The sequence below is a fragment of the Paramormyrops kingsleyae genome, chromosome 6 (assembly GCF_048594095.1).
Source record: "Paramormyrops kingsleyae isolate MSU_618 chromosome 6, PKINGS_0.4, whole genome shotgun sequence".
Lineage (NCBI taxonomy): Eukaryota > Metazoa > Chordata > Actinopteri > Osteoglossiformes > Mormyridae > Paramormyrops > Paramormyrops kingsleyae.
In genome coordinates, this window is record NC_132802.1 from 11,843,966 (window position 1) to 11,870,585 (window position 26,620).

General features: G+C 44.7%; 1 protein-coding gene across 2 annotated transcripts; it reads left to right on the forward strand.

The window, feature by feature from the left end:
• The first annotated feature begins 5,687 nt into the window (after nucleotides 1–5,687).
• Nucleotides 5,688–24,414, forward strand: LOC111855687 (inositol hexakisphosphate kinase 1-like). Of its 2 annotated transcripts, none has more exons than XM_023834919.2 (6): nucleotides 5,688–6,398; nucleotides 19,180–19,549; nucleotides 21,102–21,291; nucleotides 22,231–22,409; nucleotides 23,112–23,287; nucleotides 23,679–24,414. In XM_023834919.2, exons 2-6 carry the CDS (start codon nucleotides 19,327–19,329, stop codon nucleotides 24,195–24,197), a joined length of 1,287 nt encoding a protein of 428 aa, XP_023690687.1. In that variant the 5' UTR covers nucleotides 5,688–6,398; nucleotides 19,180–19,326; the 3' UTR covers nucleotides 24,198–24,414. The 2 variants fall into 2 exon arrangements, with proteins under 2 accessions (XP_023690687.1, XP_023690688.1); XM_023834920.2 differs by having other exon boundaries at nucleotides 5,688–5,898.
• The last annotated feature ends 2,206 nt before the right edge of the window (nucleotides 24,415–26,620 follow it).

The following is a 26,620-nucleotide window of genomic DNA, read 5'->3' on the forward strand; positions in this document are numbered from 1 at the left end:
CCGCGGCTACGCTGCCTGCTGCCGATCCGCCCGCGGCTGCGCTGCCTGCTGCCGCCGCCGATCTGCCCGCGGCTGAGCTGCCTGCAGCCCCGCCTGCTGCAGCCGCCGCGATGCCGGCAGCACCGCTCGACCCGCCAGTCCTGCCTGTCTTCCCTGCTGCAGCTGCCGCCGCTCTGCCTGCGGCACCGCCTGTTGCAGCTTCCGCCGCTTCGTCAGCGGCACCGCCCGTCCTGCCTGTCTTCCCTGCTGCAGCTGCCACCGCTTTACCTGCGGCACCGCCTGCTGCAGCTTCCGCCGCCTTGTCAGCGGCTCCTCCTGACCTGCCTGACCCGTCTGTCCCATTGGACCCGCTTGCCCTGCCTGGCTTGCCTACAGTCCCGGTGGCTAGCCACGGGGTGACAGCGCCCGCCGAGGCGCCCCCTGCTGGCCGCGTGGAGGCTGCGCCCGCCGAGACGCCCCCTGCTGGCCGCGTGCCGGTGGCGTCCGCCGAGGCGCCCCCTGCTGGCCGCGTGGAGGCTGCGCCCGCCGAGACGCCCCCTGCTGGCCGCGTGCCGGTGGCGTCCGCCGAGGCGCCCCCTGCTGGCCGCGTGGAGGCTGCGCCCGCCGAGGCGCCCCCTGCTGGCCGCGTGCTGGTGGCGCCCGCCGGGGTGTCCCTCTCTGGCGCGCCCGGAGTGCGCGCCTTTGGGGGGGGGTTCTGCCCCGCGGCAGCGCCCCCTGCTGGCCGCGGGAGGGCAGCGCCCAACCTGCCAGCATCGGAATTGCCTGTCCTGCCGGCATCTGAACTGTTTGTCCTGCCGGCACCTGAACTGCCTGTTCTGCCGGCATCTGACCTACCTGTCCTACCGGCACCTGAACTGCCTCAGGTTGCCGCGGTTACGCCCCCTGCTGCCCGCGTGCTGGTGGCGCGCAATGAAGCGCCCCCTGCGGGCCGCACACCCGAGCCCGATTCACCTGACCTGCTCGTCTCGCCTGTCCAGCCGGCCCAGCCCTGCTCGCCTGTCCAGCCGGCCTTCGTTCCAGTCCTGCCCGCGGCCCCGCCTGAGGCCGCCGTTCCGGTCCTGCCCGTGGCCCCGCCTGAGGCCGCCGCTCTGCCCGCGGCCCCGCCTGAGGCCGCCGCTCTGCCTGCGGCCACACCTGAGGCTCCGGCTGCCCCGCCTGTTGCCTCTTTAGAGGCCAAGACACTTGTTTGTCCAGACCTGACCTCCCTTGAGACTCCCTCGCCCTTACCCCGGCCAGACCAGCACCGCCCAGGACCCCGCCTGTCAGTGTCCCGTAAGGGACGGGGACACAGGCGTCGGGCCTGGGTCCCGCCCGCCATGCCCCCTGGCTCGCCCGTTCGGCCCCTAGCTCTGGCTCGGTGGCTGCCTGCGGGTCCTGCGCCTCGGGGTCGGCGGTCGCCGCCGGGCCCCCCCCTGGTCCCTGGGTGCCGGTCCTCGGTCCCGCCTCCGGCTCCCGGTCGGCCGCCTCCGGGCCCCCCTGCTCCGGCTTGGCGTCGGACGGCGCCTTCGCCGGCTGCGGCTGCGCCTCCGCCTGCCGCGGCTTCCCCCTCCTGCCTGCCTTCCCTGGTGTTCCCTCCTGCTCCCTCCTGGTCCCCTCCGTCACTCCCTCGTCCCGTCCCCTTGGTCCCTGGGTGGTCCCCTCCTGCTCCCTTCTCCCTCTCCCCTGCGGCCCCTCCGGCCGCTGCCCGTCGCCCGCCTGGGCCTTTTCGTGCTCCCCTTGTTCCTCCTCCCTTTCCGTTCGTCCCGCCTGTTTCTCCTTCTGGTCCCTTTGTCCCTCCTTTTGGCACCCCTGGCCCTTTCGTGTCGCCTGTGGGTGTTCCCCCTGTGTCTCCCTTCTGGGTCTGTCTCTCCGCCTTCCCTGTTCTCTGTCAGGTCCTGTCCTTCGTTTCGTCCCTGTTCGTCTTTTGCGTCTCCGTCCTGTTCCCTGGGTTTGGTTGACGTTCTGTTTTGTCTTTCAGGTCCTGTTCCCTCGTCCCGTCCGTCGCCTCCTCCCTGGCGCGCCCGGTGTGCGCGCCTTTGGGGGGGGGGTTATGTCACGCCCCGCTCCGTCCGCTCCCGATGTGTGCCACGCCCACCTCATTACCTCCTGTTTCGCCCTAATTGTTCCCACCTGTAGCTCGTTCTGTTACCTAGTCTTGTGTATTTAGTCCGAGTCTCAGTCTGTATTCCCCAGATCTGTCATCGTTGTATGGTCCGTCGTTGTCTGCACCTGTCCTTTTACCTACAATAAACCCTGCACTGGACCTTCTGGCTTCATTCGCTTGCTTCCGTGCTCGCGTTCCATCCCGAAGCTGACACATATATTGTATTATGTATTTAATGTACAGTTTAAAAATCTTCATTTGAAAACCAATGCAATGCAAAGAAATCACATTTTGAACATAAATTATAAAACAAACTTCTTATTTTGATGCTTAGCTGTGTTCGATAAACTCTGTAAACTGGGATTTAGTAGCTTTGGTTGAACTATATGATGTTGGGCAATTTAATAAGATGCTGCAAACACATGCTTAATGTGCGTTTTGGGGGAATGCTACTGCTGCCTTTGCATGTACTCATTTCCCATAAATACTGTGATAGTTGTGATAAATACTAAACCATCCACATATCATAATGTTGACAATTTAGTCCATTAGGGCTGTTACTCTACCCTCACAGTCGCTTCTTGTTTTATGGCTAGATCCCTCGTTTGTGGCGAGTTCCTTATAATAGCTTCCAAGCAGGTAGTTGTTGCTTGTTTTACCCACGCTCTTTGGTCAGACTACAATCAACCTCGGCCACTGATAATGCATCAATGACTTTCTTCCACAATCACTGCTGCACCGCTGCAATTTCAGTCTTTAAGCAAAGTAAGGATCACCTAGGTGAAAAATCTTAGTAAAATTTACATGCAAAACAATTATCGTTATTTTTAACAAGTGTTTATAATGTTTATAATGTCAGCAGTACTCTTTTGTGAAAGAAACTCAATTACAGTGATATGAAGGACACAACAAAACTATACAAATCTGAAAACAGTAACCTGCAACCCAGTATTGGATAAAATGTTGGAAAGAAGATGGACAGACAGATGGACAAAAACAACCAAGACTTACAGGATGGACATGTAGAAAAGCCTTTCAATAATATGCATATCCGACAAGATAGTGGTTCATCAGAAAACAGGATTATTTTTCATAACTCACAATGCACATGCTGCACCGTATGGACAGTGTACTCACACTGGATTTTCCTGTAATTATCTATGAGATATTAAGCAATACCAATAGAATGATTCTCTAAACTTCTTACAATCATTACCATTTACAGGAAGTCATTTCTGCCAATACACTATGCATCGGAGGAAAGCAGCATGAGCTGCATTAGAGACATCGGTCTTGCTCCCTACCTTGATTAGGGCCTGGATATTTATGCAAATAGACCAGGGAAAACATCTTGACAGCCATTGCTGTAACCATGCATGTAATCATTATGATAGGCTATTATGGGCCACTGGTAAAAGGCTTATGAGTCATGAGTGTATTTTGAGCTGCAATTTATGGAATGCAAGGGATGATATGGTGGCCAGTGTTTCAAACTGGGGAGAGCGATTAACACTTTGTTGAACTGGTTAGCATTTGGGATACTGGGTTTACACAACATCTGGCAACAAAACATCCTCTTGAACTTGGTCTTTTCAGTCTTTGTTCTGGGGTTTTTGAGATGGTATGGACCCTGTATTTACTTTACATGATCCCACCAACATTCAATCATTGAGAATCCACACATAGGTTTTTTTTTATAAATGTGAATAGCGTGAATGGTTCACTGCAGTGACTATGGCCATAGTTTATTATCGCCATACATCTTGTTAAATAAAATAATAATAGTTTACATCTTGTTAATAAACTATTAAAGCAAGCTAATTTTCCTTGTATTCAATAATGTCAGAGTATGCCTGGGAGGAGGGGGGGGGGGGGCTGGGGAGGTGGGCAACCAGTCACCTTTGGACCCCCAGATGTTTTTCTTTTACTTACTTGGGAGTTTTTGGTTCCTGTCCTCCACAGTCTTCTGACTTTCCTTCGTTCCCTGTTCTCTTTCCCATGTTTCATGCACCATTTTCAATAAATGATGTAGTAATGGATTGCCATACATTCATGTCATGTGCCTTGGGGTGACTGTGTTGTGAAAGGCGCTATACAAAATTAATTTAATTGAACTGAATTAAACTGAATAATTTAAGAAGGTGTGATTTAAGAGAAATAGTAGCAGGCACAATTCATTGCTGCACTGTTTTATAGCCAAGAGCGTCTTCATTGCTCTCTGATTAGACCATATATAATTCTGCTGAATCTCCTGTTAGGAGTGATATATAAAGCTAATTTTGTTAAATACAGGCTGCAAACCTTAATGTTAAAATATGTTAAAACTGGACTGTTTCTGTTACTTAGGCAGGCTCCTCCTTCTGATGATACATGCAGATAAAGTCTGTACATACTGTAAAGCATCCATTTTGTACATAAGGTGCAGATATTAAAAATGTTTTTAAAAAATCTATGGAAATGATTAGACTAAAGTCTGTTGGTCTTTTTTTAGATCTATGGTAAATTAAAAAATAGCAGTATTTAGATATTATGTACAAAATTCGAAACATGTATTGAGTAGATGCATTGATCCAAAGAGACATACATTTTTTTTGTTTTTGTCAAAACAGGGTTGGATAGTCCCTGGAACAATTGGGAGTGAGACCCCAGTTCAAAGGCCCAATGGTGCCATCATTCTGAAAACTGTGGGATTCAAACCAGTGACGTTCTGATCAGAAGCACCACACACTGCCTCCCAACAATGTTATGCCTGACCCAGATGGGACTCAAACCCATAGTGCATAGGTTACTTAGTGAAACCTGACAGTTAGTCTTTCAGTTGACCATATTTTTGGGCCAAGGATGGAAATCATTTTATTGGCAATATACTGTTTCTCTGAATATTTATTCATTTGTTAGTTGATTTGAAGATCCTAAGTGCTTTTTAAGGGATATTAAAATGTGAGGATTACTCTCTTGGACTGGACTTCATCCTAAGATGGTTATAAAGGTAGGCACTCTCCACTTAAGATAATTTATTTAGCACTTTGTTCCCAAATAAATCAATATTTTTTGACAACTAGATATATACTATACATAATTCTTAATACCAAAAAGTATAGAGACCATGTGACAAAGCCAGAAAAGGTCCACAGTAGCTACAAAGTCATTAAAATTTTTAGAACAGCTGCAACTATTTTGGTCTTATCTTAACTTCATGCACCTGAACATACTGTGAAGATATCCATTTTCATTGGCAGAATAATCCAAGAAAACATGACACAAGCTGTTCAGTTTTGTCAATGACATGGGGACTGTACGCCACCTTTAGGCTATTGCCAGTGGTGAAGAAAAAAAATATATAAAAACATGTTTTTCACCGAAACGTCAACATATCATTCAAGGCGATTTTTCTGTCCCTGCTCTGCTAGTCAAAGTCAAGTTAAAATTTTGCTATTGTCACCTTCATCCGCATCATTCAATAATGATACACTGATATGAAATCTCGTAGTGCAAGAAACAGTACTAAGACATATCAACGCGACATATTGAGACATGGACGCAAGCTGTTTAACATACGGTAAAAAAAAAACAGTTAAAAATACAGCTGAAAAACCACTACTGCTGTTCCGTTAGATTGGTAGGCATTTTTTGTAGTCTAGTAAACGATGGGGAAACCGTGGCCTGAGACGGGAATGTGATGATGCACAGAGAGAGGAGAGAAAAATATCAGGCAAACCCTCCACCCGCATACTTACGATCGCAGCGCACCAGGGTAGGACGAAACGAGTGTGAAGGGCGATGGAAAAACTGTGCTGTAGCTATATACCACGAAAGTAGGTAACAAGACACTGTCTGGTACATTAATCGCCGACCATTCTAAGCAGCATTCTAGCATTCAGGGACGTAAACTTTGCATTCTGGGATACGCAAGTGATACCTCGGGCTGCTCCCGATCATGCATTTCTGCTGTTGTTTTGCTACTCGACCTGTCAGTAGTCAGTGAACTTGCGATGCACACCGAGCCTCACTGGTGACGTTAGCATGGTGCCTTTACGGGCGAATGCACATCAGACTACTCACACACGTTTTTGGGAGAACTCGTTAGTTTACCCTGGAAATATTAGTATGGCTACCATGCTGGTGTGAGGGGTTTGGTGTGTGTGAATTAGAAGGCTAGCTAGATATTTAGCAATGCAGCTAAGTGTACAAACAGGCTCCGGTTGGCAGGTAAAGTATATGCTGATTAGTGAAGAGTCTTAGTGGCGTTTGAAAGCGATCTCACCCTCCGGCTGGTTCTGTAAATGAGAACATGACGAGGCTCCTACCGTAACGGGTAAGTGGATTTGTTACATCAACCTTACATGTCGAAATCAAATAGACAGTTTGATAGCCAAAAGAAGATGTCAATCTGCAGATGTGACAGCATTTGAATATAATCATACGTGTACTACTAAAAGTAATCTCTAGCGATACTTTCCCCCCCCCCAAAGACACGCACAAAACTGAAATGCTGTTAACAAAGATTAGCTAGATAAACAAATGTGGGTTATTGTATATCTTTTTATTTCATTCATTGAGATGTCACGTTTTTCCCTCGATGCGAACTGTTCAGGGCATGTTTCCTGATACCATGTAGCGGCGTATTTATACGGGCGAGCTTATTATTTTGCCAGTTGGTGGGGCATATGGTTTTTATTTTATAAACACTGTTTATTATACCTACATTTATGTCAAATTATGATTCGAAACATTGTAATACTGAAAACCCCGTACCTTGCATTTCATTAGAATTGGTAAATATCGTTTTAAAATTTTACTGTGACAAATAATGCTTTACCAAGGCAGCGTTCATTTCTGTGTCAACTTCTTCTGAATGAAATGTCCCAGATAAAAGCAGTTAATTTTGTTTGAAAAGTAAATTAATGTTACTGTCTTTGGGCATTGTACATGATAGACTACCAGTACTGTAAACACGTCTCTTCCTTATCAAAACATTTATACACTAAAAGAGCCACTGACACAATACCTATTGGTTACTTGATACTTGTAAGCTGAACAATGTAGAGAATACTTGGGAAATATGTGTCACTCCTGGCAAATTATGTATTGTAAATAGCTTGTCCTGTTGAAAACTGAGACCTAAACCAACTCGACTCAACTCTTGCCTGACTTGGCTGCATTTTATTGTGGATGTGCCCAGATAGCAGACATGTGTTTGGTTCTCCATATTAGATATTATATACAGTAAACCTTTAGTTGGTGAATTTAGTTCAAGTGCTTAAACTAGTTTTGTGTCCTGGTGGAGCTGCAGATGTTTGTGTAGTATAATTTTTATTTTATTTTTTTTTGCTTTTCTTTCTTGGTGCGTAGATACTATAGATTCTGTCTATTTTTTCTGGGAAGCAGGTTACACTGTTATCAGGCTGAAAGTAGCATTACTTATGGAAGGCTGAATCGTGTTGGTTGATGACTGGGCTGTGGACAGTTGTCATCCTTTATGTAAAGAGGAGATTAGTGTAGTCTGGAGATGCAAAGGCCTCTCTGGAAAGTCTTTTGTCTTAAATAGTGCATCGTGTCATTCTCATTAACAATGCATGTCCTGTTTTCTTATCTCTAAATACAGGACATCTCCAAAAAAGGCTATGGTCTTTTACACCTCTGGTTGCAGTTGTTGTATCAGTGTCTTGCAAACCCTACTGACCATGGGTGGATGAGGTCTGCAGGCTGTTAAATTCCTCATTTTGTTTAGTTATCTTTTTGTCAAAAAAATAAAACACAATGCACTGTCTGTAGTGATACTGGCTTTGCAAAGACCTTCATGTTCAGTTTCAATGTACTGGAAGAGGAAAAAAAAATAGATTGATTTGCGAGTGCTATTTTAGATGCAGTAGACCTTACAGAAGTTCTATAAGGGAGGGGGTTTGTGTGCCTGCAATTGTGTGCCATTGAATGATTCTTCTGTCTCGGTATTGTGTTTTAACTACATGTTAAATATCCCCTGCAGAGCTGAAGTAAATTGTGAACTATTTTGATTTTACCAATTCCAGGATAACCAAGGGAGCATAGTCTTTGAAGCCTTTGTTTTATTTTATAAAGGAGAACTAGTTTTTTGCTCTTGCTAACAATTGTTCTTATTCTCATTGTGTATTTTGGCCTTGACGGCTAGCCCAGCACCCAGCACATGTTTGCTCAGTGTCTTGCAGTCTATCGAGGAAGAAGGGGGGAAAAAAACCTGCTGATAAAGAAAGACTCCAGGGGCTATGACTAATTAATCTCCGTTCAGACTTTGAAATCCTACTGTGACCACTCCAGGCCAGCCAAAGGCACACAGCAGCCGTGATTCATCCAACATCCCTTCAGTCCCGGATTGGGCAGTTACTGAAATCAGGCCTGTAAGGATTCTGACAAGGCACAGTGTGCAGACAGACTCTCGTGGTGTGGAAGTATTCACCTATTTCATATTCCTCCTATGATTAAAATCACCTTTGGGGCTTGGCAGAGGACCCAAGCTATGGGTCTGAGGTGACTATTACTTTGCCTGTTCCATCTAGGTGTGCTCACTATACATAATGCTGTCCATTCTACCAAGCTGCAGACCCAATCACATAGCACATGCCACTGGCTTTCTCTTTTCCTTACCTTTTCTTGAGAAATAGCACTGAATCTTTGCCCCAATTCCAATTTGAACTGATGTGCAGGTAGTACTGTGCCAGAGGTGATTTGAACGTACTTCACTGTCCAATCCCTTCATGAATAATCCCCACAAGCCCCTTTTGGAATTCAGGTGACATTCTATAGTAAAGCTTTGACTAGGACAGACAGCAGCTGTGGAGCTATGCTGAGTTACAGCACAGTCACATGAGACCATTTCTGAAGCAACAGAATGTTCTGTAGGACCAAGAAATGGACCAGTTTAGGACTAGATATCGGATATGACGGCCAGGACTTTGGTCGCCTTTGGATTTTCTTTCTTAGCGAAGTGAGTGTTCTATTAAATAAATTCTACATTGATCTGAGATCTTTGTCTGCTGTGTTGAATGGTAGGTGGTTTATAGTAATGCAGACAAAATTGATGGTGAACCTTTGTTTCTTTTTTCTGGTTGTGGTTTATCGTTACTGTGTACCAGTGTGACCAATGCAATAAGCTCTTACAGCACAAATGAAAAGATTTCCATATTTGCCAAGGATGTGAGAGATTGTTCTTGATAACGGCCTATTGTGAGTGCACAAGGAGGGTCACAAGCATGTATCAGCTTGGAAGTCTTTGTGTTATTGTGTGTATTGTATATCTGAGATTACTGACTTTGCTGCAGAAAATCAGTTCTGTTTGTTTGTCTTTTGTTGCACGATCTCATCTTGGTTGGTAGCAATTTGCCGGGTTTAACCTTCTTGGAATGCTCTGAAGTTGTGAACAGTACTGCGATCTTTCTTTGACTTTTTCAGTTTTTATTGTTTTTGTATTCCAGTTTAAATGTAATAATCCATCCATCCATCCACTTTCTGTAACTTCTTGTCCTATTCGCGATAAGTTCCAAACCCCCCCGCAACCCTAAATGTAATATTGTAAAGTAAATAAATGCCAATTTATTAAAAGGATGCTGTTTAATGCATGCATTGCTATCAAACTTCACTAGGCCACAAATTTTATAGATTTTTTTGTATTCATTTACAGAGGGCCTAGTAACAGTTTCTCAAATTTCTTATAGATGTAGGCCAACTACTGAAAATTCTAGTAGGAGTGGTTTATTCAGTTCAGAAGTCTGTAAGGCTGTTTACCATATGTGGGTAAAGCTCCCTTTTCCTACACAATGTTGAGGCTTGGCAACCTAACATCATTATTGTCTGTTAAGCTGTTTCCTGAGCATCTTTGGACCTGTTTCCCAGGTCTTTAAAAATTAAGTCCATTTCTGAAAACATGAACCATAATCGTAAAGAGGAGAAAAACTGATAATTATTTTAAAAGTATTTTTTGAATTGGGAATTATGGGAATTATTGACAACTTAATATATAATTCATCTCTGCTAAAGCTGAGTAACCATAAGTATCTCTGGGAAAGATCAAGACTCTGGAAAGGAGTAGATTAATAATTACCCCCCTCCCGCCTTCTTACCTCTCAGGTCGGTTGCGGTATTTAAAAAAAAATTAAATATCAGAATTATTACTGTGATTAATTATTCTGTCATAGTAGTATTTGTTTCCTTATATTTTCATAGGGAGGCAAAAACACATTTCATTTTAATCAATGGTCATTCAAAGTCTATTTTTTTCCTTCCATGTGAGAACTGTCAAGTGCTTTGTTTGCAATATACACATATCCACCAGGGTTTGTGCTTTGCTATGAAGGAGTTCCTCAATACACCCTTTAAATAAACACATTTGGATGGAGATAGGAACAAGACTATCATCTGACACATAGACTCCCTCAACATTTCTTGAATTTTTCTCAAATCTCACCTTTTAACTCCTCGAGCTAGAGTTTAGCAGATGCATGTATGTATTATAACGTAGACATATTGTAGGGAATTCTAGCCTTATGGGTGTGACATTGGCAAACAGAATGTCTGCCAAGAGCATGGACAGACTGTATCAATGAATCAGTCTGCATATCTTTTCATGTAACCTCTTAGGTTGAATATAAACAAATCGTCAATCCTTCATATATTGATTTACACATCAGCGTAATGGACGTGACATTAAATGGACCTTTGCATGAAATTGCCCTTATATAATATATTGTGTACTTGAGACTTAAGAAATTGGTTGAAGGCTTCATCTGAACCTGCCACCGAGTTCTGCTTTTTTTCAGGTCTTCTCTGTAAGTTTGTAGGTTAATCTCTGCTGATTCTCTAGACCCGGTCCGTTATATAGGCCAGTCCATTATATAAACTAGTGCATTATATAGTCTGTTGTATAGACCTCACTTTTCTCTTGACAGTTCTCCAGCTGAGGTAGTTTTAGCTTGGCAAAAAGTTTCTTTGTTGCTGCTGTAAGGCTTCTCAGTTGGGAATACTTTGGGGAAAAAGTGCTTTCAGAAATGTCAGGTTTCACTTGAAGTTCTTCTTCAGATGGCATTAAAATTGTAAGGTTTTTTCCAAACTATGTCCCCAAGACTGGAAACCTTTCGGTGGACTTTGTCAGTTCTTTAGTTTCTGGTGGACTTTGAGTAATCTGTCTGGTACTTGGAAAATACTACAAAACGTGCAGTTTGAAACACCAATATAGTGATGGAACTGTGCAGATAAAAACAATAAAAACTGGCAAAAAAAAAAAGCTGTCCTGTGGAACGGGGATAATAAATGGTTTGGGTGTTATATTATTAGAAAGAATTTCAGCCTTGTGATCTGTGAGAACTATTTGTATCCATTTACAGAAGTTCTTACCACAACCAAATCTGGATAGTAACTCATAGTGACAGACCGACTCAACACTCAAAGACCTTTTCCTCATATAATGAGTTTGATGAGGCCTTCCTAATGTACAGATTTTTCATTAGTCTGCTAAAATTACGGCTGCCCTGATGACTCTGAATGAAAGCATCATGAATTCCAGCCGTCAGCCTCTGACTCTCATGCCAGTAACTTAGAGAGGATCTGAGTAACCAGTTCTTAACATGCATCCATCTTCACACTTGTTATCCATGGTAGGGTCGCAGGGGGGCCTGAAGCCACTCTCAGGCCGCATACAGCACGATGCTGGGGTACACGCCAGTCCAGTGAAATGCAGTTACATACACAGATAGACTATGGCCAGTTTAGAGTTCAGGTGCATAAAGTAAAAAGTAGGTTTTGTATCAAAAAAACAGAATAAAGAGTCACAGAGTACTCAACTGATTGTTTGAAACAAAATTTTGGTCTGGATTCTTTCTTTCTGGACCTGATCTATCCACCTCTGTTAGAATTTCCAATTAACCTAATTTTATCTCTTAGAGCTTGTGGAAATCTGCATGATGCAGGGAGAACATACTAACTCCACACACAGAGTGAAGGTGGGACTCAGACCTTCAGCCCTTAGAGGTGCTTACCCACTGAACCAGTGTAACTCACTGAACCAGTGTAACCCACTGATCCCATGGTTCTAAATGCTTTATGTAAAGTTTTGTGCCTGACCCAAGCTTTTCATGTTGATCATAATGATTTGGAGTTCCAGTTGGCTGAATAGCCCCTGCTGTCATAGCCCATCCAGGTATATCCATCCTCAGTTTTCTCTAAATGTCACATATATTTAAATTCTCGACGAGATGCTGAAGGACAGTTATTGATCAGGTGCAGTGTGGACCAGAGGATCAATTTATAAAATGGATCTATAAAGTTATTAACGGATAATGATGAAGTAGCCAAAAATAAATGTATTTAAAGAATAAAAAACATTAAGACCATATATATTTATAAAGTCAGCCTTTGGCCCTTAATAGAGGGTAATGTTTGATTATAAATCTTTCATTGGGTTTAGGGATTGTTTTATCTATAATGGGATGAATTTATGTAACAGGGTTTGAGCAGTTAAAGGGCACCTGCCTCTTTTATAATTGGATATTTTAGAAAAGTTATTGCATGTCTGTGTTTGGCAGGTAAAATTATTCCTGGCTGCAAAGATTAATAGTGAGTTTAAAGGAAAATATTGGCAGATGGTCTATGACCTTGTGTGTTTTATCTGGGTAGGACGGTCCTGATTATGTGATTATCCGCCTCATGGCCTTGTACCCCCTATATTATCTTGACAAATTACTGCACATCAAAGAGCCATGTGACCACCAGCAAACAGCACACCAGCTACACTGCGCTTTGCTATGGGTCATCTAAAGCTGCACTTAAAAGATGCGCCATCGTTTGCACCAGAACATCATTTTATTGGTGAAACAGCATGTACATCAGGTAATGTTTTAGAATAAATGCTCAATTAGCTTGGATTCAGAGCTGGAAAGTTCAGGTCCAGAAAGTACAAATCCAGACCAGCATTTTGTTTCAACCAGCCAGTTGAATATAAAGAGTGACAGTCACAGAGTGTGCAATTGGTTGTTTGAAACAGAACCTTGGTCTGGATTTGTACTTTCTGGACCTGAACTTTCCACCTCTGTTTGGGTTACATAATTTGTATGCTATTCATACCTTTCCAAGGTCTTTAAGTGACCATAGAATGAATGGGATCACTCAGGAAGTATACATATTTATTGCATTAAGTTGGAGTAAATTGGAATTTACTCTAAAGGGCTGAGATTTTGAGCCCTATTGAATTGAGCAGACAGATATCTGTATCTCAGTTAGGCTCCTGGCTGTACACAAGTCCACATTCCTACAGAGACCACACTATTATTTTTGCATACAAGACACTTTGTCTTGTTATTTCTGTTTTAATGAAAGCCTGTTACAAGTACACAATCAATCAACGGAACAAAACAAAACAAAAAAACTAAAAAAATGACCAGCAATGCAGCTGTATTGGGACAATGGAGTGTTTGTACATTTGAAGGTACCGCAAGCAGATGATGGAACCCAGCTTCTATTCAAGATACAGGAGCCATTTAGGGATAAATGCATAGACATGTGCATATAGAATTTGTAGGCACACTAAGGCTATGAAGTATTTACATATAACAAATAGAGTAGAACATTTCAGAAACATTCTATGGGTTTAAAAGTAGTTTAAAAATGAAGCGAGAAGCTTTTGCAGTGTGAGGAAGAGCAAATAATCCATGAATGCATCAATCCATGAGCAGTAATTACTTTGTGACTTTTGTGACATGAGTCATTGTCTTACATGGTATGGCAAATTGGAGATCATGCTGAATCTGATGCAAGGCACAGCAGCTGAGCTTTCAGTTTTAATTTCTTTTTAATAGTGTGCTCATTTTACCACGACACCCTGATTTCCCGTCTCAGTTTAATTGTGACGGTACAGAGCCACTGGGATACAACTGAACTGAGCTAGTAGGTCAGGTCAGGTTTGTGGTCCACACTGGTAGAGCCTTTATGCATAGACTAGATTGCAGTTTATGTTAGTATATGCAGCTCATACAAGCTGAGAAACAGCTTCTTCCCCACAGCTGTCATTGTGCTCAGTAGTACCTTATAACGTTAATCCTCCATTCCACCCCCCTACCCACACAACATGGTACCGCCATTGAACACTATTTTGTCTGCTCATTTGTATATGTCAGTTCCCAATTGTATCAGTATTGTACAGGTATCTTGTATCATATTCAATCATCAATATTGAATGTTATATTAATATTGCATCTTGTATCATATTCAGTCATTTCCTCTGTACTTCCTGTCAGCACCTTATATTTCAGACTGCCTCATGTATAATTTTACATGCAACCATAATTTATATTTCTGTCTATATTTTCATTGTAATTGATTGCATTTGTATGCATTTTATTTGCACCTGGTTGGATGCTAACTGCATTTCATTGTCTCTGTACCTGTACTCAGGACAATGACAATAAAGCTGAATCTAATCGTACACTGCCCACTCCTCTTTGAAGGACAGTTTTACACATACACACCAACACAGGAAATAAGGTGCCTTTATTTGGGTCTTATTACTAAAACCACTTGAATAACAAAGGGACAAAAGAGCAAATTGTTGTCCTTTTGTTTCTGGTCTGTTTCTCTTGTTTTTTTTTTAAACGTTGGAAACAGTATGGTTTAGACCCTGTGATTAATTGAAGCTAGTGGGCCCCGCGGCCTTCACGCACCCCATCTGGGAGTCTTTTACATCATTCTGCATCTCCTGCAGAAACGCAGACACCTTGCCGCTGGGACCTGGACTCCGTCCATAGAGAGCCCAGGCCTAGCGGAATAAGGCCACTGTGCTGTTCTCATTTTCAGCATGTTGAGAATATGTAATGCATTCTGTGTATCCCTGACATGCATATGTCTATGCTGTTTGGACCTTGGAAATGCTGTGGTGTTTAAGTGAAGGCTAGTGGTTTCCCAAACCTCGGCATGCTCTTTTAAGATTAAGACTAAGATGAGCTTTGTTGATCTCAGGAGGATTTAGAGGGATGTTGGAATTTCTTTAAGTCATGTATGAAGTGCTTTACTGTCAATCCATATATAGTGGTTTGACTGTGAGCAATAATAACAACAACAACAATTATTTTTATTATTATTATTATTATTTATTATCATCATCAAGTGGCCTTTATCGTCAAGCCATCCACCTACAGGTACACACAGGCACAAATGGTCCCCCAGGACCACAGTTCAACAGTAAGTAACAAAAAGAAGTCCTTTGCTCTATGTAGTGCAAAACACAGGGCAGTCAGTGCAAGACAAGGCAGACCGGACTTAAAACTACAAACAGTACCAGTCAAAAATCTGGACACAAGACATCAGTACTATAAAATAACATCTATGGAATTATGCCTTACTTAAACATCTAGCCACGCATTTAGGTTTACAAACATTTGTGAAAGAATGGGTCCTTCTGAAGAGCTCAGTGAGTTCAGGCGTGATACTGTCGTGGGATGTTACCTCTGCAATAAGTCAGTCTGTGAAATTTCTTCATGATAGATTGATATAGATATTGCATGGTCAACTGTAAGTGGTATTATTGCTAAGGGGAGGAATTTTTGAACAACAGAAACTCAGCCTCTAAGTGGCAGACCATGTAAAGTAATAGAGCGGCATCGTAGAGTGCTGAGGCCGTACTGTGTAAAAGTTGCCAATACTCTGTTGGCTCAATAACTGCAGAGTTACAAACTTCCTCTGGCATTAACCAGAGTACAAAACCCTGTGCGCTGGGAGCTTCATGGAATGGGCTTCCATGTCCGAGCAGCTGCATGCAAGCTTCACATCACCAAGTGCCATGCCAAGCGTCAGATGGAGTGGTGTAAAGCACGCCGCCACTGGACTCTGGAGCAGTGGAAACATGTTCTGTGGAGTGACAAATCACACTTCTCTGTCTGGCAGTCTGATGCATGAGTCTGGGTTTGGCGGATCTCAGGAGAACGTTACCTACCTGACTGCATTGTACCAACTGTAAAGTTTGGTGGAGGAGGGATAATGGTATGGGGTTGTTTTTCAGGGGTTGGGCTAGGCCGCTTGGTTCCAGTGAAAGGAACTCTTAATGCTTCAGGATACCAAGATATTTTGGACAATTCTATGGTTCCAACTCCGTGGGAACCATTTGGGGAAGGCCATTTTCTGTTCCAGCATGACTGAGCCCCAGTGTACAAAGCAAGGTCCATAAAGACATGGTTGGATGAGTTTTGTGTGGAAGAACTTGACTGGACCGCACAGAGTCCTGACCTCAACCTCATCAGACACCTTTGGGATGACCTAGAACAGAGATGGTGAGCCAGGCCTTCAGGTCCAACATCAGTGCCTGACTTCACAAATGCTCTTCTAGATGAATGGGCAAAAATTCCCACAGACACACTCCACAATCTTGTGGAAAGCCTTCCCAGAAGAGTGGCAGCTGTTATAGCTGCAAAGGGGGAACTATATTTACAATTGGATGTCATTAAAGTTTCTGTAGATGCAATGGCCAGGTGTCCCAACACTTTTATTTATGTATTGTATCTCTGAATATTTCTTTTTATATCAGTTTTTGAAAACTGTTGGAGTGTCCCAATACTCAATATTGTGTATATGCCAAACACTCATTGATTGCTTTTCCTTCACTGTCTGATCTTCTCCAAAACAATTTCTGCTGTTTTTAGGTGATGTGGCCAGGTGATGCAACACTCTATCACTCTTCTTTGTAGGCAGCTTGGCGTGTTCAAAGTTTTAACTGGTACTGTGTATATTGTGCTAAATTATGTATTCATAAACAACACCACCACTTATTCTGTATTAGAGAGAATGAATGTGGAGCAAATTTTGTTTTTATCATTGGTCTCTGTACTAAACTAAGTGGCAGAACTGCCGGGAATCCATGTTCTTCACCTCTGTCTCCAAAATTGTCTCCTTTTCCTAAGTGCTCCGTGGTTTATTTAGTGCTGATTGATTCAGATGATGTTGATCATTGAACAGCTGTGGGACCCGTACAGGCAGCAGGTAACTCAGTGGGTTAGGAATCTACACCCATGTCCAGTAAGTCATGGGTTCCAATCCTGTGACCAGCAGAGTAATCATATCACCTCTGGGCTCTTGAGCGAGGGCCTTGACCTGACCTGCTCCCAGGACTCTGACTGACCCAGCTTTCCTCGCTTGTGTGCTAAATAAATAAATGTAAATGTTCAGTCGCAGTACTTGGAAGCGTATCCCAAAACACCACTGCCTTTTGTGTACTAAAATATTTAAACTGTTCTGGTCTCAGATGTCCTGTTAGATTCTGTTTGGGCCATGTGTTCCTTAAGCTAGCCTACTAGCATAACGTAGTAGAAAATATAATCATCAGTTAACTTCACGCTTCCCATCAGGGTCCGAATGCTAGAACACCCCACTCAGTCACAGATGGATGGATGGATCTGTGTCTGTGTATCTCATTATTTATATCTCACATGGCAGGTTTGGACTGACCAGAAGATCACTGGTTCAAATCCTGGGTGTCGAGAAACTGATGCTACCGTTGAGCCCCTGAACAAGGCCCTTAACCCTAAGTAGCTCCACAGCCACTGTCTGCTGGCTGACCCTCTGTGACCCTAAACTTGTATAATGTGTCTATGTATGTGAAGGGTAGGCAGAAAGCAATAAATAAAGCATCACAATACTGTACTGATTACAATGCACATAGAAGGAAGGTCCTATCTTCATTCATCAAACCTCGGTGTGCCTCTCTTTGGACAATAGCATCTGATGAATGTACTGTAGTAACAATGACTGTTGTGATCTGGTGAAGCATTCGAGTAGGTGGAGTTTTATAGGGAGTAGAGAAAACGGCGGCGTGCCCGCGTAAGAGCCGCTGCTTCACACAACAATGACTCTCTGTGGCTGCAGGTGCAGCGTCGAGCCGTTCTAATTTTGGTTAATGGAGTGTGGAGGGCTATCATTAAGAGGCCGTTTAATGAACTGGATTTTATTGTTTTACCCTTTATAATAACGGGGCTTTCTGTGGGGGTTGGTGTTCGCATGCTGCACCTGTAATTTGCTTTGCAGCTGTGCTGCTTTTCTTTATTTCTGTAGGTAATTGGTTGACAATGCAGGCTTGCTTGGGGTCATGCTAATGCAGTTACAGATGGAGTAATCCTTCTCTGATGTGTTGATGGCCTCTGAACCAGGGGGTGTGTACAGGGGCGGGGCTATAGGCACTGGCCCCAGCTGAAAGCAGATTGGCCCCTGGCATGCCCCCTCTACTGTCACTCACCGATTCAAAATGTACCATTGGCTAATGATAAGGATGGCCCCTCTGTATGAATTATGGCCCACCCTACCTTAAAAAAACCCTATAATCGCCACTGGGAATTATCCTTCTCTGGTGTGTTTGATCTCCTCTGAATTGATTAAATTGGTCCCACTATCTGTGCACTGCAGGGTCTGGGTGCATGTGTCCTGGCGTGAAGGATGTCATTTGTATGGGCCTCAGTGAAATGGTGTGGAGGAGTGAGCTTCCCAGAGTCTCCTAAGATAACTGTCAGAAAATTCACAAAGTCTGGAGTCCTGCACGTTATGTCTTTCTGATTCCTGCTAGTTACATACCTTCCAGCCGTGCTCTTCATCTGGTTTAGCCTCAGGACCCACAGTTATCCCTGGTCGTTGAGTAACAGCTCAATTAAAATGTTTATTAAAAATTTATTTCACAAAAAAAGTGCGATGAGTAGATGCAATCCAACAGTGTTTTACAGTGTTTTTTCTTTTTTAATTTATCTAAGAGAATTTGTTAATTTATGTATGACCTTTGTAACGGGTCTATTTCAGGGTGAAGGTGTTTATTCCTGCTGTACTAATATTTCTTTCTGCCACACACAGTTCAAAAATACTCTGGAAGCTGTCGCTGTAGTCCCAGCACCTACTCCCTGATATAAAAATACTTACCATGTGTTCCAATTGAAATGTGGGTTTCCTTTCAGTATGCTAAACTCCACAAATACTCTGGAATGTAGGTGCTCTTATAGCTGTATGAGTTAAGAAATCATTACAGGTCTGGGGACATAATATGTGATTTTATCCAATTTTATTAAAATTCCAAATTCTTAATGCTTTTCTTACTCTCTTCCTCTGTCCAGTGGGATCGAGTAACAGCACCTGATCTGGGTACTCTGTGAGGAAGGCCTATCTGACCGGCGTGTGTAGCTGCTGGCCTGGCTGTAGGAGCACCCCCTGCTGGCCAGACCCGCACAGCTGAGCTAGCCGCCACGCAGCACACCCACGCGATGTGCCTGTCAGGCGCCATGAACGCGGGCAAACAGAGCGCCAGCCTGGAGTCAGGTGCGAGCCGCGGGGTGCTGCTGGAGCCCTTCATCCACCAGGTGGGCGGCCACACCAGTATGATGCGCTACGACGACCACACTGTGTGCAAACCGCTCATCGCCCGCGAGCAGCGATTCTACGAGGCCCTGCCGCCGGAGATGAAGGAGTTCACCCCCGAATACAAAGGTGAGTGGGTGGGGCCAGGCTCAGGTCACCTGATTCTTCCTCACCTTCAGCTATAGAACATCAGTCTACTTACCTGGTACCAGGGCATGATGGGCCATTGCTTGGGGCAACATCTACTGAGCGAATCGCTAGCACCACCGCCTTACCCCCTTCCTGGCACACATCACCTCTGGTCCTTTCCCTGGTACGCCATGTTTGAGACAAAATAAAATTGAGTGGCACAACCTACCAGGAGGGGGCGCCGGCAGTAAAGCTTACCTAAGGTACCATGTGGGCTTCGACCAGCACCGCCCCAAGTCTTCACCCATGGCCTGACTGTGGGCCTGGTACAAGCCGCCACGCCAGCACAATACCCCAGTAGGACGGAGCAGAGGCAGGATGGATCCCGACCCTCAGTCCTAACGTGGAGAGCAACGCAGCCTTTCTGACAATGTGCAGGCCGGGGCCGCTTCCTGAAGCCGGCACCTCATCCACTCTTAAATCTGTTTAGACGGCACATTCTTCTCCTTGGACACAATGACAAACTGCGCATCGTAAGAGACGGGGCAGCGCCTCAGTGTCCAAGCGGGAACGGCGCCCGGACAGGCAGGCCTGCAGCAGCACATCCCAGAGTGTGCCTTCCCAGGACGGCTGTCAGCAGCGGACGGCTTTTTTACCGATGTATCGTGCTCACTTTACAGCACTCAGCTTCATGACGTAGAAGTGTTTAAATGTACAAAACTACTCTGTCTTCCATAATGCGGGTTGTAACTTTGTTAAAGAAACACAGAAGTTTACATTGATGAAGATTCCATTCTACTGTCACTATTATTATTATTGTTGTTATAGTACAGTTTTTCACAATTTATTATTACAGTTATATAATAACTATAAATGTTACAATTCTGCAGTGTGTTGGTGCCCTGTCCTGAGTTGTCTGTCTGTCTGTCTTTCTTCTTCTTCTTCTTCTTCTTCTTCTTCTTATTATTTATTATTATTATTATTATTATTATTTATTATTATTATTATTATTATGTGGGTTCCTTGGCAATAAAAGGGCCTCTGCAAATGTCATCTACTCCTCCGCTGCTGGAAGGACCAAGCAAGATGACTGATGTTCTCCTGACAAACGTTGCTTTGTCCCTGGACAATGGCACAGAATAACATTTCCGGAAGATGAGACACCCTGTGCTGCCACTCGCCCGTTTACGCGTGGCGGCATCCTGAGCCGCTAAGTGCTGTATCTGTGCTCCGCACGGTGTCGTGGAGGTGGCACAGTCGAGATCACAGAGTGAATTTGCCATTATTTAGACGTACTTTTGATAGCTCTGTGTTCTGTTATGCTGTTTCTCATCCACTGAATAATAATAATTCCTTGTGTTTATGATAGTCGGTGTTCTTCTGCATTGCAATGAGGATATTGGCAGGATTTGTGGGCTTCTGTCAACTATCACATTTTTTTCCAAGTATCTAGGTGAGATGTTCACAGACTGTCCAGTGCGTGGGGGCGGTTTGTGGCTCCGCAGGTTAGGACTCTATGCCCATGATCGGAAGGTACCTCTCTTCCCCCCAGGTCTGGTGCTGGTGTGCTTTGAGGGCGACTGTGACGGCTACATCAACTTGGTGGCATACCCCTTCGTGGAGAGCGAGGCTACAGGCCGCGACGACATGGTTGACCCAGAGCAGCCACGACGCAAGCAGTCCCGCCGGAGCCTACACCGTGCTGGCAGTGACCACAGGGACGATGCCGATAGCACGGAGAGGTGGGCAGGGCCCGGAGAACTGGGGGAGCAGACCAGGGAGGGGAGAAAACCAGAGACCTAAGAGTTTTGGGAGTGATGAAGTGAGTGTTGAGCCCTGCTCTAACAGGGGCGATTCTAGGATTTTTATGAGGTGGGGGCTGACATTCATACAAAGGGCCCAACCCTTTATTATTAACCAATGAAATGGTTTGAATTAGTGAGTGACAAGACAGAGGGCCAATCATCTTTCAGCTGAGGACAGTTCTCCTGTGCCCCCACCCATGAATACACCCCTGGGGATGTAAAGATACAGTATGATAACGTAAAGAGCCAGGATGTGTTTTAGGAAACCCGTACATCTGCTTCTCTGCTCAGGCAGCTTTCCAGTCAGAGATCAGGGATATCACACCCAGTTTTCATTGTCCTCAAAACTTCCAAGCTGCTGTGCTAACAAAAAAACAGGATTATTTTTGCTAAATTCCAATGAGTATTTCACCTAGGGTGACAGTAAGTCCTGTGACTTAGGGCTCAGAAATATCACTGTACCCATTACACCGTCAGCTCGGGGAATGGGGCATGGAGACAAGAGAATATAATCCATTTATATTCTTATCTTAAAAGCCTCTTAGGTCTCCCAGTGATGCATATTTCAAACACAGACATAAACATCTCAGAGGAAGACATGCTGGAATGCTGTTTAGGAGAAAGTGGGTTCCGCTTTTAAGAACCATGACCACCGGATTATCCACTCCAAATGTCCCAGATGGGATTTTATAGTCCCTGCTCAGTCCTGACCACATGAAACATGTTAGGACCCTGTAACCCACATGCTTGGCATATGTAGGCAGGCCGAATAAACACGAGATTTCCCTTTCAGAATGAAATGTAACACAACACGCACGCTTTGATTGCGTAGTAAAAGATGCATCACCACCACGCCCATCTCCTCCCTCCCATCAGCCCCCAGGAGCCCGAGAGCCCCCATCTGCATCTGCTCCACTCGGATGTCTCCTTCCGGATGCTGGACGGCAACAGTGGCCCGGCTACGGAGAAGATCGGCCACAATCCTTGGAGCCTGCGCTGCCACAAGCAGCAGCTGAGCCGCATGCGCGCCGAGTCCAAGGACCGGCGACTGTACAGTATCCTCCGCAGTGCCCGGCGGGGGCCCGTGTCTCACTCCGCAGTGCCCGGCGGGGGCCCGTGTCTCACTCCGCAGTGCCCGGCGGGGGCCCGTGTCTCACTCCGCAGTGCCCGGCCGGGGGAGTCCATGTCTCACTCCGCAGTGCCCGGTCGGGGGAGTCCGTGTCTCACTATAAGGCCCCTCCTTCCAAGTGTTCCTTAGATGCTTATAATTTATGTTGTCTAAGCCAGGGGTCCTCAAACCAAAGTTTTTTTAACTTTGGTTAAAAAAATTTGAGATGTGGGTTGTGACTTATGACCAAGGAAGTACGTGGGTCTTGAGCAGACCTTCAGGTTTCAGGCCGGGAACATCACACCTAACACCAGGGGGGTGGTAAATTTTATCCCTGACGCACTTGGAGGGGGGGGTCCTTAAGAAAAAATTTGCTGACCAGGGTGGTGATAATATTTATTGAGGGGGGAGTCCAGATTACAGCCTGCAAGCAGGGCAGTCCAGTGGGAATTTGGGCATAGGTCCTGTGGCTAAACCAATTGAGAGCCCCTGATCCAAGCCTCGATCCATCCATTTGTGGGCATCCTTATTACCAAGGAATTATTGGCCGTTTAGCTCTGTATAGCACAGGCCTTTGTGGGTTCAGATGGTGTCGGCCCGCCTGAGGTTCCACCATGTGGAGGAGTTCCTTGACGCCCCTGCCTGTCAGAGTTCCTGCTGCTGGAGAACGTGGTGCACCGCTTTGGCCGCCCCTGCATCCTGGACCTGAAGATGGGCACGCGGCAGCATGGCGACGATGCCACCGAGGAGAAGGCCGCCCGCCAGATGAGGAAGTGTGAGCAGAGCACGTCAGCCTCGCTGGGCGTGCGTGTCTGCGGTATGCAGGTGAGGGAGGCCACGTACTGCTCTCGGCCCAGCAGAGGGCGGCATTGAGTTAAATCTCAATTGATAAGCAGGGCCGGCTCACAAAGCAGGAGCAGCAGCTAAGGCCCAGCGGCCACCAGGGGGCCCCCTTCTGATCAGAATGGGAAGGAGGATGAGAAATGAAAACTAGGTTAATCACATCTTGCTTAGAGCCCCAAAAAGGGTTGTGCCAGGCCTGTTGATAAGCATGCTTTTATAGATATTTTTTGGTAATGCAGCCAGAAGTTTTACTCTGATATACAGTACAGAGACATGATCGCCTGATTCAAGCTATTCTGATATTTTCTACTGCGCATGTCACAGTTTGCGATAATGATTAAATGCGCCTTTCACATGCATGCTTTTTATGCAGGTCTACCAGGTAGACACGGCGCACTACCTCTGCAGAAACAAGTACTATGGCCGTGGCTTGTCTGTGGAGGGCTTCCGGCAAGCTCTATGCCAGTTCATGCACAACGGCATCCAGCTACGAAGGGACCTGTTGGAGCCCATTCTGGACAAGCTGGTTCGCCTGAAAGCAGTGCTGGAGAAGCAGGCTTCCTATCGCTTCTACTCCAGTTCCCTGCTCATCATCTACGAGGGCAGGGAGCCCAGGCTCAGACCATCGGGGCAGGATGGACCGGCGGTCCACGGACCATCAGAACCTGCCCTATTACCTCGAATCCCGGCGGCCTCCAGTGACCTTCCTCCGCAGCCCCCAGCTGCTTTTCCGCCGCCCTGCGTCGATGTGCGCATGATAGACTTCGCTCACACCACATTCAAAGGTTTCAGAGACGACCCCACGGTTTACCATGGGCCTGACAAGGGGTTTGTGTTTGGCCTGGAGAGTCTCATCAGGGTTCTGGAAGGCATTCAGGAAGAGACCCAGTAGCTAGGAAAAGGGCATAATAAATGTGCAAAGCCTTTCTGTTAGATCAGATCTGAAATAAATGCCCAGCAAAGTGGATGCTGTGCCAGATGTGGTATCCATATAGTAGTTATGGTTGCCCTCATTAGCACATAGTAGGATGATAAACTAGGTCACTTATCACTCCCACGAGGGATTTCCAAATACTGCAGCAAGTCGCAGTAAGCTCAGAGAGGGTGCCTGCTGGGGGGAGGGGAGGGGGGGGGGCTGAGGGGGCGGGGGGACCCAGAGAATCGGCTGTATGGTGAATGTAAGGGAAGAAGCCGGTCTGCCTCCGTAACCATGGCGCTGTGGCTCAGCTGTCCTGAAAAGGACCGGGAGCACTTTGTTTTTATAAAAACTGTGCATCTCCCGCCGAAATCCCACATCTTTTGTGAATATAAAGAAAAAAACGATTCATGATTTTTGGGATTATTTTGCGAGGCTATTTCACCATTCAGTTTTGCGCGTCTGTGTGTAGAGATGTATATTTTACATGTATTGTGCACAGATAGAGAGAATTGCATAATATTAAAGAAAATGACATTTATATTTGTATATGAACTATATATGTATAAAAGTAAAAAATATATATATAACACATATTTAAATACACATGATAAACCCTTAGAGCAGGATTGGATATGGAGTTTTATGTGTTTGGCTGGAAGCTACCTGCAATCTCCCATAGCACTTATGATGCAGAGTCCTTTCTAGCTGAGCACAGTGTCCAAGGTGTAAGCATTACCGAGACCATCTAAACGTTAATGTTAAATATTAATGTTTTGCCACTAACTTTCTACGGTCCTTCACTTGAATAATCTACAGCAATATATTGTTTCCTGTCTGTGAGGTTGTTCAAGTATCAGAAGACATACTGTTGGTGGACGGCTGTGCTAGACTCTGCAGGGTGTCGCAAGGCATAACCTGACTAGAAGGAATCCGCCTTAAGCAGCAATCATTTCTGAGAAAGTTATCCAGACATGCAGTAGAAGAGCTTTTGTTACTGAGTTGTTCTACTTGTCAATGACAAACATTCCTTAGGGAGAATAACATATTCTGTTTGTGTAGCACGAAGTGATTGAGTCTTTAGTGGCTTTGCTTCTAGTAACAGTGCATAGAGATCTTTTCCCAATCTTGGACACAATAGAATTTTTTTTTCCCTCTGTGGTCTCCATCTCCCTGATGATATCATTATGCATCATATAGTTGCATTCCTGTTTAGATCAATCTGCATGCAGTAGGCTAAATCACTTTTAAGGGAAAAAATCAATATGTTGCAGTAGGAATTAAATTGTTTGTACCTTTAAATGTTTTTTTCCCCTCTGGTTACAAGCTGACAAAATCATTCCCACGCGTCTAATCTTCGTATTGTCTATGCCAAAAATAATTACAATAAAAACAGAATTATATAGATAATTTTTTTCTAATCATTTTCTCACTTTGGCTCAGTGTTTCTCTTCCACTGCATCATTCATGCTTTGCTTTTTCGTTTCTGGGTTACAGACTCGTTTATGAACAGAGCAATGGTAAAATTATGTCTTTGTTCAAAACATTAATATAATTTCATTATTGCTCCAGTGTAATTTTTAAAGTGACTACAATGGATACATTTGTTAAGATAAACCTTTATTTCCAAACCAAGCTGATTTTTAAATAGTTACATGTTTTGTTGCAGTTCATACTTTTCCCCAGTAGAGGGCCACAGCTCCATTTTGTCCACCCTGGCTGGATGCTGCTTATTTGTGGTGGTCTATTAGTTGCTGGCCTTTCAAATCACCAACGACAATGACGGCTTCCATATATGAAACACTCTAGTTTTGTCTATAAGCAGGTTCCACTGTCTTCGAAGTACAATAAATGTAAACATTTCTGTCTGAAAGGGGGTTTTGGGATTGTTTAGCAATATGACAATTCATTATAAATGTATGTATACAACTTGATTTCAGTTACCTTGACACTAGTCTTTTGTTTACAGGGATTGTTTACATTTCAGCCAGGCTGACATTTTTTGCAGTGAAGAATAGGGAGTAAATGATGTTGATCTAGTGTGAGATGTGGCAGAAGCTTTTTGTCAGCCTCTTGTAGTTCGATCCATCCATCCTCCTTTTACCTGCTTATCCCAGAAAAGGTCATGCCACTTATCGCGGACAAGGTTGCAATATCTTAGGCAGCTTATGGCACAAGTCAGGTACAGCTTGGGCAGGATAGCCGTTTATCTCGGGGTCTTATAGTCATACTATTTGGACTGTTACTTTAAAAGTATATTTGGCTTCTATGCAAACCTGATCCATCTGTAGTGGTTGCAAAGGACTCCACTTTGCTCATGCTGTCCAGGTGAATTGGTTACTCTAACTTGTCTATTGGGTATGTGGTGTGTGGGGGTGTGTGCCCTGTGAGTGACTGGC

Excerpts from the sequence above, each read along its gene's own strand:
- LOC111855687 (XM_023834919.2), top strand. The coding sequence starts at position 19,327 with ATGTGCCTGTCAGGCGCCATGAACGCGGGCAAACAGAGCGCCAGCCTG. Across the intron at positions 19,550-21,101 it reads GTTCACCCCCGAATACAAAG|GTCTGGTGCTGGTGTGCTTT; the intron begins GTGAGTGGGTGG and ends TCTTCCCCCCAG. Across the intron at positions 23,288-23,678 it reads TGCGTGTCTGCGGTATGCAG|GTCTACCAGGTAGACACGGC; the intron begins GTGAGGGAGGCC and ends CTTTTTATGCAG.